This window comes from Thalassophryne amazonica, chromosome 17 (genome assembly GCF_902500255.1).
Source record: "Thalassophryne amazonica chromosome 17, fThaAma1.1, whole genome shotgun sequence".
In the NCBI taxonomy this organism is placed as follows: Eukaryota; Metazoa; Chordata; class Actinopteri; order Batrachoidiformes; family Batrachoididae; genus Thalassophryne; species Thalassophryne amazonica.
The window spans coordinates 70,836,192-70,849,093 of record NC_047119.1 but is presented as its reverse complement, the minus strand read 5'-3'; the positions used below and the strand labels follow the sequence as shown (position 1 = coordinate 70,849,093).

Here is a 12,902-nt window from a genome sequence, read left to right as displayed (position 1 = left end):
CCTTTTGACATATTTTGACATATCCAAACTGATCCATGATACCTGGTATGTGATATATAGGCCCAACACCATAGTAGGAGAAACATGCCCATATCATGATGCTTACACCACCATGCTTCATTGTCTTCACTGTGAACTGTGGCTTGAATTCAGAGTTTGGGGGTCGTCTCACAAACTGTCTGTGGCCCTTGGACCCAAAAAGAACAATTTTACTCTCATCAGTCCACAAAATGTTCCTCCATTTCTCTTTAGGCCAGTTGATGTGTTCTTTGGCAAATTGTAACCTCTTCTGCATATGTCTTTTATTTAACAGAGGGACTTTGTGGGGGATTCTTGCAAATAAATTAGCTTCACACAGGCGCCTTCTAACTGTCACAGCACTTACAGGTAACTCCAGACTGTCTTTGATCATCCTGGAGCTGATCAATGGGTGAGCCTTTGCCATTCTGGTTATTCTTCTATCCATTTTGATGGTTGTTTTCCGTTTTCTTCCACGCGTCTCTCTTTTTTTTTTTTTTGTCCATTTTAAAGCATTGGAGATCATTGTAGATGAACAACCTATAATTTTTTGCACCTGCGTATACGTTTTCCCCTCTCCAATCAACTTTTTAATCAAACTATGCTGTTCTTCTGAACAATGTCTTGAACATCCCATTTTCCTCAGGCTTTCAAAGAGAAAAGCATGTTCAACAGGTGCTGGCTTCATCCTTAAATAGGGGACACCTGATTCACACCTGTTTGTTCCACAAAATTGACGAACTCACTGACTGAATGCCACACTACTATTATTGTGAACACCCCCTTTTCTACTTTTTTTTACTAATAGCCCAATTTCATAACCTTAAGAGTTTGCATATCATGAATGCTTGATCTTGTTGGATTTGTGAGAATCTACTGAATCTACTGGTACCTTGTTTCCCATGTAACAATAAGAAATATACTCAAAACCTGGATTAATCTTTTTAGTCACATAACACTAGTATTATTCTGAACACTAGTGTTATGTGACAGGACATGGATGACCTCTAATTTCCTGCTTTTAAACTCAGATAAAACTGAAGTTATTGTACTTGGCCCCACAAATCTTAGAAACATGGTGTCTAACCAGATCCTTACTCTGGATGGCATTACCCTGACCTCTAGTAATACTGTGAGAAATCTTGGAGTCATTTTTGATCAGGATATGTCATTCAAAGCGCATATTAAACAAATATGTAGGACTGCTTTTTTGCATTTACGCAATATCTCTAAAATTAGAAAGGTCTTGTCTCAGAGTGATGCTGAAAAACGAATTCATGCATTTATTTCCTCTAGGCTGGACTATTGTAATTCATTATTATCAGGTTGTCCTAAAAGTTCCCTGAAAAGCCTTCAGTTAATTCAAAATGCTGTAGCTAGAGTACTAACAGGGACTAGAAGGAGAGAGCATATTTCACCCATATTGGCCTCTCTTCATTGGCTTCCTGTTAATTCTAGAATACAATTTAAAATTCTTCTTCTTACTTACAAGGTTTTGAATAATCGGGTCCCATCTTATCTTAGGGACCTCATAGTACCATATCACCCCAATAGAGCGCTTCGCTCTCAGACTGCAGGCTTACTTGTAGTTCCTAGGGTTTGTAAGAGTAGAATGGGAGGCAGAGCCTTCAGCTTTCAGGCTCCTCTCCTGTGGAACCAGCTCCCAATTCAGATCAGGGAGACAGACACCCTCTCTACTTTTAAGATTAGGCTTAAAACTTTAATTTTTGCTAAAGCTTAGAGTTAGGGCTGGATCAGGTGACCCTGAACCATCCATTAGTTATGCTGCTATAGACTTAGACTGCTGGGGGGTTCCCATGATGCACTGAGTGTTTCTTTCTCTTTTTGCTCTGTATGCACCACTCTGCATTTAATCATTAGTGATTGATCTCTGTTCCCCTCCACAGCATGTCTTTTTCCTGGTTCTCTCCCTCAGCCCCAACCAGTCCCAGCAGAAGACTGCCCCTCCCTGAGCCTGGTTCTGCTGGAGGTTTATTCCTGTTAAAAGGGAGTTTTTCCTTCCCACTGTCGTCAAGTGCTTGCTCACTGGGGGTCGTTTTGACCGTTGGGGTTTTTACGTAATTATTGTATGGCTTTGCCTTACAATATCAAGTACCTTGGGCAACTGTTTGTTGTGATTTGGCGCTATATAAATTAATTTGATTTGACTGTCTGATGGACTGACTGATGACTGACGGATGGACTGAGGCCTGAGCACAGAATTATTAAGGACGTACACATTCACAAAGGTACTCAAACTGATGAAAGCAGCCTTTGATTTGATTTTGATTTGAACACTACTGTATAAACTCAAATATATTACTACTTCTTCTACTGCTAGTAGTACTACTGTACTATAGTACTACTGTACATACACAATAACCACAAATTCAGAATAAATGAAATAACCCAGCTTTGTTCTACAGAGTATCCTGAAGTATGAAGCAAGACAAAAGTTGTTTCCTTACATTCCTTAGATGTACAATTTTTGAGATTTATTTATTTATTTATTTATTTATTTTTGCACTTCCTGTAAAGACAAACGCACTGTTTTCACAGCTCCGGGACCTGGTTAGCATGTGTATCAATCCGGACCCGGCCCAGCGGCCGGACATCGTGTTTGTGCTGCAGATTGCCCAGCAGATGCACATGTGGACTTCCAGCACCTGAGAAGCAGTTCTTCAGCCCGCGTGAGGACAGCCGTCACTCTGCCGTCGCTCTGCCAGCTCTTTGCAGAAATGTGCTTTTGGCTTTTCCTCATCTCAACTTTTTGTTCAGCAGAGGTGAGGAGGAAACTTTGCATAAGTTGACTGATGTCAGAGCTACATCTGATCTTTCCTGGAGGACGTCATCAGCAGTGCAGAGCAAACGTTTAAACCGTGGTTGTTGGTGTGAGACATGATTCGCGGTCTTTATCTTTCGAGTGTCTCAGATGACGTCACAGTGGTTGCATTCCAGGTTCAGACCCTGTGCCCATTAATCAGTGTTTACTGTCGGATTGCATCCATCTCACTAATTTGCTACAAAGAGAAGTTATTCAACATTTACGACTTCTGAGAAAAGATATTCCCATGCCGCGAGCTGAGGTTCACTAACTCCACCTGCGGTTCCCTCCAGCTGAGTGAGATTTATTTCTGTCTGAAGATTTAAATGTTTAGAAGCTGTTTTTTTTTTTTTCTCAGCTAAAGCTTAGAACTCGTGTTTAAGTCTTTTTTGTGTGTGTGTTTGTTATTGCAACATAAAGGTTATATCCACACAAACAGTGTGTTCGAGGGCGGTGTTTGTATTTGAACCGTTAGCCGTGTGATGCTAGCAGCTGTGTGAGTGAAGTGGGTTCACCCTGAAATACAAACAGACATAACGTCTCCAGGGATACGTATTTACACTCCACGTAACGGCAGTTCAACATTTGATTGTTTTTTTGGGCTGTAAAAAACACAGTTAATGTTTGTTCTTTTAAACTCTTGACAGCAATGACAGAAAGTTAAAGAAACTCTGCTCGACCAGGGAGTGTTAAAAACATTCTCAGCTTCTGTTCTCCTGCTTCTTGGCTTTTTTTTTTTTTTTTTTTAACGAGGGCTGCGTCCTCACATTGTGCGTTCTGGTTTTCTTTTCGCTCTGAAGTATTTGATATTTTTGTAAACAGCATAAGATGTTCTTATTTTGTATGTTATTTACTAGAATTAAGAAGGAATGAAAACACTTTGTCATGGACAAAATTTGCTGAGTCACTGAAATTCAGTTTCATCAAACATTTCACAGTGAAGTTGTGGATTTGGACGCCAATTTAGACAAAGTCAAAAATATTTGACCTTAACATGATTTGATGAGGGTCTTATTTTGTGATACTGACAGTGTAACAGATCACTTCAGTCTGACAGCACTGACACAAAATCCCACTTTAGGAACCGTCTGGAGACATGAACTCGAGCTAAAGGGTCCCTTACAAAGGACAGCGTCCTTTGAGAGTCTGTTGACCATCCAAAAAAAATTGCACCCAAAAAACATCTTTCTGTGTTAGCGCTCCAACATCTCTTGTGCATTAATCCAGTGTTGTAGAGTAAATTTCTTGCTGACCTCTGCCTCCCCTGAGCGTCCATTCTGCCTTCTCCGTAGGACCAAGAACAACCAACGAGTACATACGTACATATATAAATAAAATGGCTGAGTGGATCCTTGTCATATGATTGGTGTGTTGTATGTCAGGTGAGATGGATTATTCGTCCTATTTGTGTTGCGTTGCATTTAGTATGCAAATTTGGTTCCATACATTTTTTACCATTACACCCTCCAAACCCCGCCCACGCACAACACTGGTGGTGGTGGTGGCGGCATTTAGCTAAACATGGCGGAGTTTGTTTTGCTAACGGACGACGAACAAGCTAATTAATTGTGCTAATTCTTGTAACATGCACACACACACAAAAAAAATCAGCTACTCCAAAAGCTTTCTGGAAACATGAAGAACTGTTAGTATGAAAACCTGGACAATTTTCTGACATGATTTTTCACTGGACTGAGGAAGTACAAAGTCCTTTTTTTTTTTTTTTTTTTTTTTTTTTTTTTTTGAAGTATCACGGACTCCATCTGTTTTTCCAAGTTGACTGAGAACAATTTTGGGCTCCTATTTAAAGTTCATATTGGATTATTGATGTCAAAGCTTAGAAATTAATAAAATACCAAAATAAGATCTATTTTCACCGTTATATCAAACAAATAGTGAATATTTTCACATTATTTCAATGGAACAAATATTTAATTCAGTGAAAGCTGGAATGTTCCATTCAACTCAGTTTCACCCTGTTGAATGGAACATGAAATATTCATAAATACTAATACCATTGAAATCATAAACATTCATTATTTGTATAATAGTACATCCAGAAAGTATTCACGCTTTTTCCACATTTTATGTTACAGCTTTATTTAAAAAATGGGTGAAATTCTACACACTCTTTTTTGACATTTTTGCAAATTTATTAAAAATTAGAATACTAAAGAGTCGCATGTATTTAAAGGACATGTTGCACGTTTTTTAACATCCCAGTTCGCAAGACAACAAACGTACTCATGATACTCAAGTCTCTCTGCACACATGCGCTAATAAATAGTGGTCGTTGATGTATTTTATTGGAAATTGTTCCTCTCACTCTGGACGTTAGCAGGTGCATTTCCGCAAAACATCTTAGTCGGCGATTCTCTGCATTTCTGTGTGACGTACATCTTAGAATGAGCACAAACATCCCAATGACAGACAGAGAGAAACGAACCTGCTACATCCAAAAAATGAATAAATGGCTCACTGTTACAGAGAGGTGACGACACATTTCACCCCGAAACTCGGTGCGGCAGGATGCTGGTTTACTGCTGCTGTGATCGTGGACGTGGATGGTCTCCAGCACACTCTTTTTACAGACTGCCTGAAAATGCAGATGTATTTTTCATACAGGAGACAATGGACTCTCTGTCCTCCATGCTACAATCATGACAGAACCTAAGCTGAAGCTGAGCTGCGCTCGGACATCGTTCTCTGGTCAGTGATTGCATGCACGGTCAGTACCTGAGGACAAGTGGATCTGTTTTCTGACTGGCAATCATGCACACACACACGATTCATGGCTTGTTTAATATTGTGGACTTTTTATTAATTTTAAATTAACAGTTATCACTTAAAAGCGAGTCGTCATAACACGACATTACACTAGTGTAAAGTTTGGAGTTAATCTGTGCCTCCGTTAACATGAGCAGCTACATTCCATTGAAGCGCACGCTGGGACGCTTCTAGTAGCTACGTCACCACTGTCAGAAAAAAACATGAGTACTCACACGTTCTTTGTTTTTGAAAGTCTCCATAGCTATTTGTTGCAAATGCCATATACTTTGAAGCGGGTCATGGATGTGGACAAAGTAATCCCGGTGGATCATTGGATGGTCACTAACAGCCTAAATCTAAATTGTTATGATTTTGGTGCGACACGTCCTTTAAGTATTCACAACCTTTGCCCTGAAGCTCAAAATTGAGCTCAGGTGCATCCTGTTTCCACTGATCATCCTTGAGATGTTTCTGCGGCTTTATTGGGAGCCCACCTGGGGTAAAGTTAGTTAATTGGACATGATTTGGAAAAACATACACATATAAGGTCCCACAGTTGACAGTGCATGATAATTCAGTAAGGTATGTATTCTATGATGCATTCCAAATCTGAGGTGGAACTTTACTACTAAATATCTTGGAAAAACAAACAAACAAAAAAAAAAAACGGAGTTACTTAGGTGCTTGGTCTTGAGAACCAGGGATGGCAGGTTGAAAAGCTTTTTTTATCCTATGGGAACTCTCCCTACCCACCCAAGCGGCTCAAGAATATGGACAGCATGTATATAAGTGATCTTTCAGACTACCTAGTCTGTGGACTTGTTGTAAATTATAACTATGATTATAGATTATGATGACACATCCTCTCAAGTTGAGATGGTTATCTAGAGGAGGTGTAGCACCTGTGCTGAACTTCTGTCGTGTCCCGTTCTTGTCTTCTTGTCCATACATCATGAGCTTTTGTTCACATTGTGCCCTAAACCAGTGTTGCAGACCAAACTGTCCACCCCTAAAAATCAGTCTGTCATTTTGGACCACAGCAGCACATCTGAGACAGAGTGTCTTCACCCAAAGCGATCAAATGGATTAAGGGGATTATTGACCATCAGATGTGGCATCATATTCAAGAAGACTTGTGGCTGTAATTGCTGCCGAAGGTGCATCAACAAAGTATTGAGCAAAGGTTGTGAACACTTATGTCCCTGTGATTTATTAGTTTTTTATCTTATATATAAGGCTGTGTGTGTGTGTGTATACAATGCACAGCCACAGTACTTAAGCAATTGACACCAAACTTGCTGTGGTGAGGGGGGGGGGGGGGGGCGGCAAGGGGGAGGTCACTGGGGCCCTTAGGTTCAAAGCGTATATGCGCTTTAATTACAGTCACGACCCGCTCACTGGAACACGAAGAACATTATATATCCCAGAGCACTGCAGTGATATGGACATGCTATCGATCACCTTTTTATCATCATTTGAGTCTCATGAATGTCATAAATTGCTCTATGAAAATTAATGACAGCATTCACACAGTGCAACGCAACTTATTGCAGCTTAACTACAGTGACATGAAATATACAACGATATGGCTAAAATTCTTCTCCTTTACCCATGTGTAGAATGGATAACTCAGCAAGTATTTAATAAATTTGTAAAATTTTCAGTACTTTTTTATGTTGGCATTAAGGGGGAAAATGAATTGCTCCATTTTGGTATAAGGCTGTAACAAAATGTGGAAAAAGTGAAGCACTGTGTATACTTTTCAGATGCACTGTTTATACAGTGCACTGTGTATACTTTTCAGATGCACTGTTTATACAGTGCATCTGAAAAGTATACACAGTGCACAAAAAGTATACACAGTGTGCATGATGATTTCCAGGATTTTCCTTTATAAATAATTGGTTGTTTGGATCAGCAATTTCAGTTAAATATATAGTAGACAAACACTGATATTTGAGAAATGAAATGACATTTGTATTTTCAGAAAGTGTGCAATAATTCTTTAAACAAAATTGGGCAGGTGCATAAATTTGGGCACCCCAACAGAAAAAAATACATCAGTATTTAGTAGATCCTCCTTTTGCAGAAATAACAGCCTCTAAATGCTTCCTACAGCTTCCAATGAGAGTCTGGATTGAAGGTTGAAGGTATTTTGGACCATTCTTCTTTACAAAACATCTCAGGTTTGTTAGTTTCCGAGCATGGACAGCCCACTTAAAATCACACCACAGATTTTCAATAATACTCAGATCTCGGGACTGAGATGGCCATTCCAGAACGTTGTACTTATTCCTCTGCATGAATGCCTTAGTAGATTTTTTTTAGCAGTGTTTAGGGTCATTGTCTTGTTGAAAGATCCAGCCCTGTCGCAACTTCAACTTTGTCACTGATTCATGAACATTGGTCTCAAGAATCTGCTGATATTGATGGAATCCATGCGACCCTCAACTTTAACAAGATTCCCAGTACCTGCACTGGCCACACAGCATGATGGAACCACCTCCAAATTTTACTGTAGGTAGTAGCAAGTGTTTTTCTTGGAATGCTGTGTTCTTTTTCAGCCATGCATACCGCCCCTTATGTCCAAATAACTCAATTTTAGTTTCATCAGTCCACAGCACCTTATTCCAAAATGAAGCTGGCTTGTCCAAATGTGCTTTAGCATACCTCAAGCGACTCTGTGGCGTGTATGCAGAAAAGGCTTCCTCTCCATTACAGCATCATCCAGCATCTGTGCAAAGTGCGCTGCATAGTGAACGATGCACAGAGACACCATCTGCAGCAACAATCTTTGTTTCAGGTCATTTGAGAGTTTAGAGGTTCCTGTGTTGCCACTCAGAAGAGATGTAAAGAGGGGAAACATTTGCAAATGGCCACCTTAAATACCGTTCTCTTGATTGGATTCACCTCTGTAAGGAAGTCAAGGGTCAGTGAGCTTACCAAGCCAATTTTGTGTTCCAGTAATTAGTGCTAAATATATTCAAATCAATAAAATGACAAGGGTGCCCAAATTTATGCACCTGCCTAATTTTGTTTACATTATTGCACACTTTCTGTAAATATGAGAAACTTCATTTCACTTCTCAAATATTAGTGTGTTCGTCTGCTATACAACCCCTGGCAAAAATTATGGAATCACCGGCCTCGGAGGATGTTCATTCAGTTGTTTAATTTTGTAGGAAAAAAAGCAGATCACAGACATGACACAAAACTAAAGTCATTTCAAATGGCAACTTTCTGGCTTTAAGAAACTATAAGAAATCAGGGGAAAAAAAATTGTGGCAGTCAGTAACGATTACTTTTTTAAACCAAACAGGGAAAAAATATGGAATCACTCAATTCTGAGGAAAAAAATTATGGAATCATGAAAAACAAAACGCTCCAACACATCACTAGTATTTTGTTGCACCACCTCTGGCTTTTATAACAGCTTGCAGTCTCTGAGGCATGGACTTAATGAGTGACAAACAGTACTCTTCATCAATCTGGCTCCAACTTTCTCTGATTGCTGTTGCCAGATCAGCTTTGCAGGTTGGAGCCTTGTTATGGACCATTTTCTTCAACTTCCACCAAAGATTTTCAATTGGATTAAGATCCAGACTGTTTGCAGGCCATGACATTGACCCTATGTGTCTTTTTGCAAGGAATGTTTTCAGTTTTTGCTCTATGGCAAGATGCATTATCATCTTGAAAAATGATTTCATCATCCCCAAACATCCTTTCAATTGATGGGATAAGAAAAGTGTCCAAAATATCAACGTAAACGTGCATTTATTGATGATGTAATGACAGCCATCTCCCCAGTGCCTTTACCTGACATGCAGCCCCATATCATCAATGACTGTGGAAATTTACATGTTCTCTTCAGGCAGTCATCTTTATAAATCTCATTGGAACGGCACCAAACAAAAGTTCCAGCATCATCACCTTGCCCAATGCAGATTCGAGATTCATCACTGAATATGACTTTCATCCAGTCATCCACAGTCCACGATTGCTTAGCTTTTCTGTATGTAAATCCCATTTCCTTTAGGCGGTTTCTTACAGTTCAGTCACAGACGTTGACTCCAGTTTCCTCCCATTCGTTCATTTGTTTTGTATTTTCGATTTTTGAGACATATTGCTTTACGTTTCTGTCTTGATGCTTTGATGTCTTCCTTGGTCTACCAGTACGTTTGCCTTTAACAACATTCCCATGTTTGTATTTGGTCCAGAGTTTAGACACAGCTGACTGTGAACAACCAACATCTTTTACAGCATTGTGTGATGATTTACCCTCTTTTAAGAGTTTGATAATCCTCTCCTTTGTTTCAACTGACATCTCTTGTGTTGGAGCCATGATTCATGTCAGTCCACTTGATGCAACAGCTCTCCAAGGTGTGATCACTCCTTTTTAAATGCAGACAGCAGGTCTGATTTGATGCAGGTGTTAGTTTTGGGGATGAAAATTTAGAGGGTGATTCCATAATTTATTCCTCAGAATAGAGTGAGTCCATATTTTTTTTCCGCTCTGCTTGGTCTAAAAAAGTAACCGTTACTGACTGCCACAATTTTTCCTGACTTCTTATAGTGTTTCTTAAAGCCAGAAAGTTGCCATTTGAAATGACTTTAGTTTTGTGTCATGTCTGTGATCTGCTTTTTTTCTACAAAATTAAACTGAATGAACATCCTCCGAGGCCGGTGATTCCATAATTATTGCCAGGGGTTGTATTTACCTCCTTTGAGAACATGCTCTTCGGAACATGCTCAGAAAATTTCACCTGTACTTCCACTGAGTGTTCCTTGTATGACCTAAACGTGTGCTGTGCCTTCTTTCAGCGTCCTCTCCATTTTCTAGTCACCAAAGGGACTTCATCCCAGTTTAAGGCTGATTTAAAGTTTAACTCGAGGACAAGAGTCATAACACGTTTCACAAGTCAGTGGTTCCTGGGAAATTTGATTTTCTGCTAAAAAGCCCTTTGATGTTATTGTGACACCCGGCTCAACTCAACTTATCCACTTCACACGCATCCGCCTCTATGAGCCAGTGCTCAATGTAACAGAGTCTAGAAAACGATGTCTTTGGTGTCCGATGTTCACGTTAGCAGTCATCGTTAAGGTATGACAATTCACTTTTAGTGTTCAAATGTTCAATGCGTTAGCCTGAAGTTCCTCAATGCTTTGGCTGTCAGGAAGGTGCACGGAGACTCTCCAGATCTCAGCTATGATGAAACTGACAAAACTCCAAAATAAGACAAAATAAAATGCAGGTCAACAAGTGAAAGGTGTATTTTCTTTTTAAGAGCCGGAGAAGTCCAGCTGTGGTGGGCGTCCAGCAGTACTTTAACAAATACAGCGAGACTGCAGTTAAATGTGACGTAGTTTCACTTTACTGCTTCTTCAAAGGTTTTTAAACATTTTACTGTGAAACTGTGCACATTGTAGAAATAAAATATGAAACTGTGCACATTGTAGAAGTTAAATGCTGTGAGTCATTTGGACGGTAAATGTTTTTAGGAGCAAATCTTTTATTCTGTCCAGAAATATTTCAACAATTGTATACAAACTAACGAAGGAAACATTCTGTGTACTCACTGTTCATGAAATGTGATATTTCACTCCAACATAGACATTTTTTTCTAACTGTACTCATCTGTGCAATTAAAAATGTGCTTTTGACATTTCAACTGTGTATGAATTGAGAGTTTCTGTACATGTGGATGAAATTTTGAAAAAAAAGTTGTTTTTTTTTTGTTTTTTTTTTACAACATTCAAACTGGTAAGTATGCAATAAAATGGAAAAGCATTTATTTATTAAAATGTGTCCAAACTGCAGACAGACAGAGGACACGTTCAGGGTATTGTCAAGTCATGTGTCCAAATCAAATATCAAATCTGATGCAACTTGTTCTTTTTAAACTGATTTTATTTGAACAACAACAAAAAAAAGCTCAACATTTTTACTGTGAGTCACAGAGAAACTACGTGTGTTTTTGGGACACTGGGGGAGGGGCAGTTTTAGGAGGTGTCCATGGTCTGCACGGTTTCTTCCAGCAGCTCCAGGTCCAGCCGGGTCACAGCTTTGGTCAACCAGGCAGTTGTTCCTCTTTTGTACTTGTAATCTCCAGATCTACAAAACAGGAATCAAACAATAATTCATCAGCTCATTAAAAAATTACACGTCTCCAAACAACCAAAGGCTATAATCTAACCTATTATATTATTAACATTACTTTTATTACTTAAAAAAATGTTCTATCAAATTCAAATCTCAATTTATATTAAATTGCTTTTATGTCATTGGGGGAGGGGGGGTCCCCTCAACCCAGAACCCTCCCCCCAATTAAAATTTCACTGCAGGAATTGGCCTGAACATGACTATTATTTATCTATTTTAACTCACTCTTTAGCGCTTGAAATTCTGATTGGCCCCCAATTTTTTTCTGAGTTAGAAGCTAGTTGGCCCGCAGATAAAAATAATCTACAGCCTGCTATTCAGATTTGTAATCAAAATTTTAAGCCAAAAGGTGAAATTAGAGGCCAATTTGTCAGGAAAATGTGTTTTATGGGGATGATTTCTAACAACTTACATATCACAGAGGTTCAATGGGAAGACCGTTGCAGGTCACAGCAAACTCATTCATGCCTAAACTAAATTCATTCATGGGTTTAAGATTCAAAATGGCGTCCAAAATGGCCACTAATAGACCCTTATTGAATCTCTGTGATATTTAAGTTGTTTATATGTTGTTTAAAGGTGTTTTAGCGACAAATCCTATTTTGGCGGCCATCTTGGCGCAATGTTGGATAACTGGCTTGAGGCCAGTTTTTATTTTTGGGAACATCCTGATTGTGTTTTAGGGTCATCTAAGGAACCTAAAAAAGTTGGTTTGGTTTAGTCCTTGGGGGGAGGGGCAAAGGTAGTGGTCGTAGCTCCCCTAGTATACGTTTTCCAACCCCACATTAGACTGAGAACAGCACGGTGCTCTTGAACTGGGAACTTTCTGCTCTGGAAACAAACGCACTAGCCGCTTCACCACACTGCCAGGTTTAGTTTTAAACAAACGAGTTTTACTGCATCACGAACAAAACCACTGCATGCACAGTCTGCTCCTGGTGTTCACACTTTCTATCTTTACCGTGGACATGACTGAAGGACAACGCGAGGGAAAAGGCTCACACACAACAGCGCGGCTGAGAATCGAACATCGTGCGACCTACTCTTGGACTGATCCAAAAGGACGGTGGCATTTTGCGTTCTTTTTTGTTTTTTGCTCAAAGACTCCATCTGAAGATGAGAGATTTGAAG

The 12,902-nt window shown here is 39.5% G+C and overlaps 2 protein-coding genes across 4 annotated transcripts in view; one reads left to right on the top strand and one right to left on the bottom strand.

Annotated features, from left to right (window-relative positions):
• The window catches only part of LOC117529968 (serine/threonine-protein kinase Nek6-like), a 73,954-nt gene extending 69,425 nt beyond the window's left edge, over positions 1–4,529 (top strand). The window contains exon 9 of one of the 2 annotated variants that reach the window (XM_034192881.1): positions 2,578–4,529. In XM_034192881.1, coding sequence (XP_034048772.1) covers positions 2,578–2,688 — 111 coding nt within the window. In that variant the 3' untranslated portion in view covers positions 2,689–4,529. The remainder of the gene's footprint in view (positions 1–2,577) is intronic. The other variant, XM_034192880.1, reaches the window with a different exon arrangement.
• Positions 4,530–11,544: 7,015 nt separating this feature from the next.
• Positions 11,545–12,902, bottom strand: part of psmb7 (proteasome 20S subunit beta 7) — a 47,489-nt gene continuing 46,131 nt past the window's right edge. For both annotated transcript variants that reach the window (XM_034192883.1, XM_034192882.1), the window contains one exon: positions 11,545–11,723. In XM_034192883.1, the coding sequence (XP_034048774.1) occupies positions 11,612–11,723 (112 nt within the window). In that variant the 3' untranslated portion in view covers positions 11,545–11,611. The remainder of the gene's footprint in view (positions 11,724–12,902) is intronic.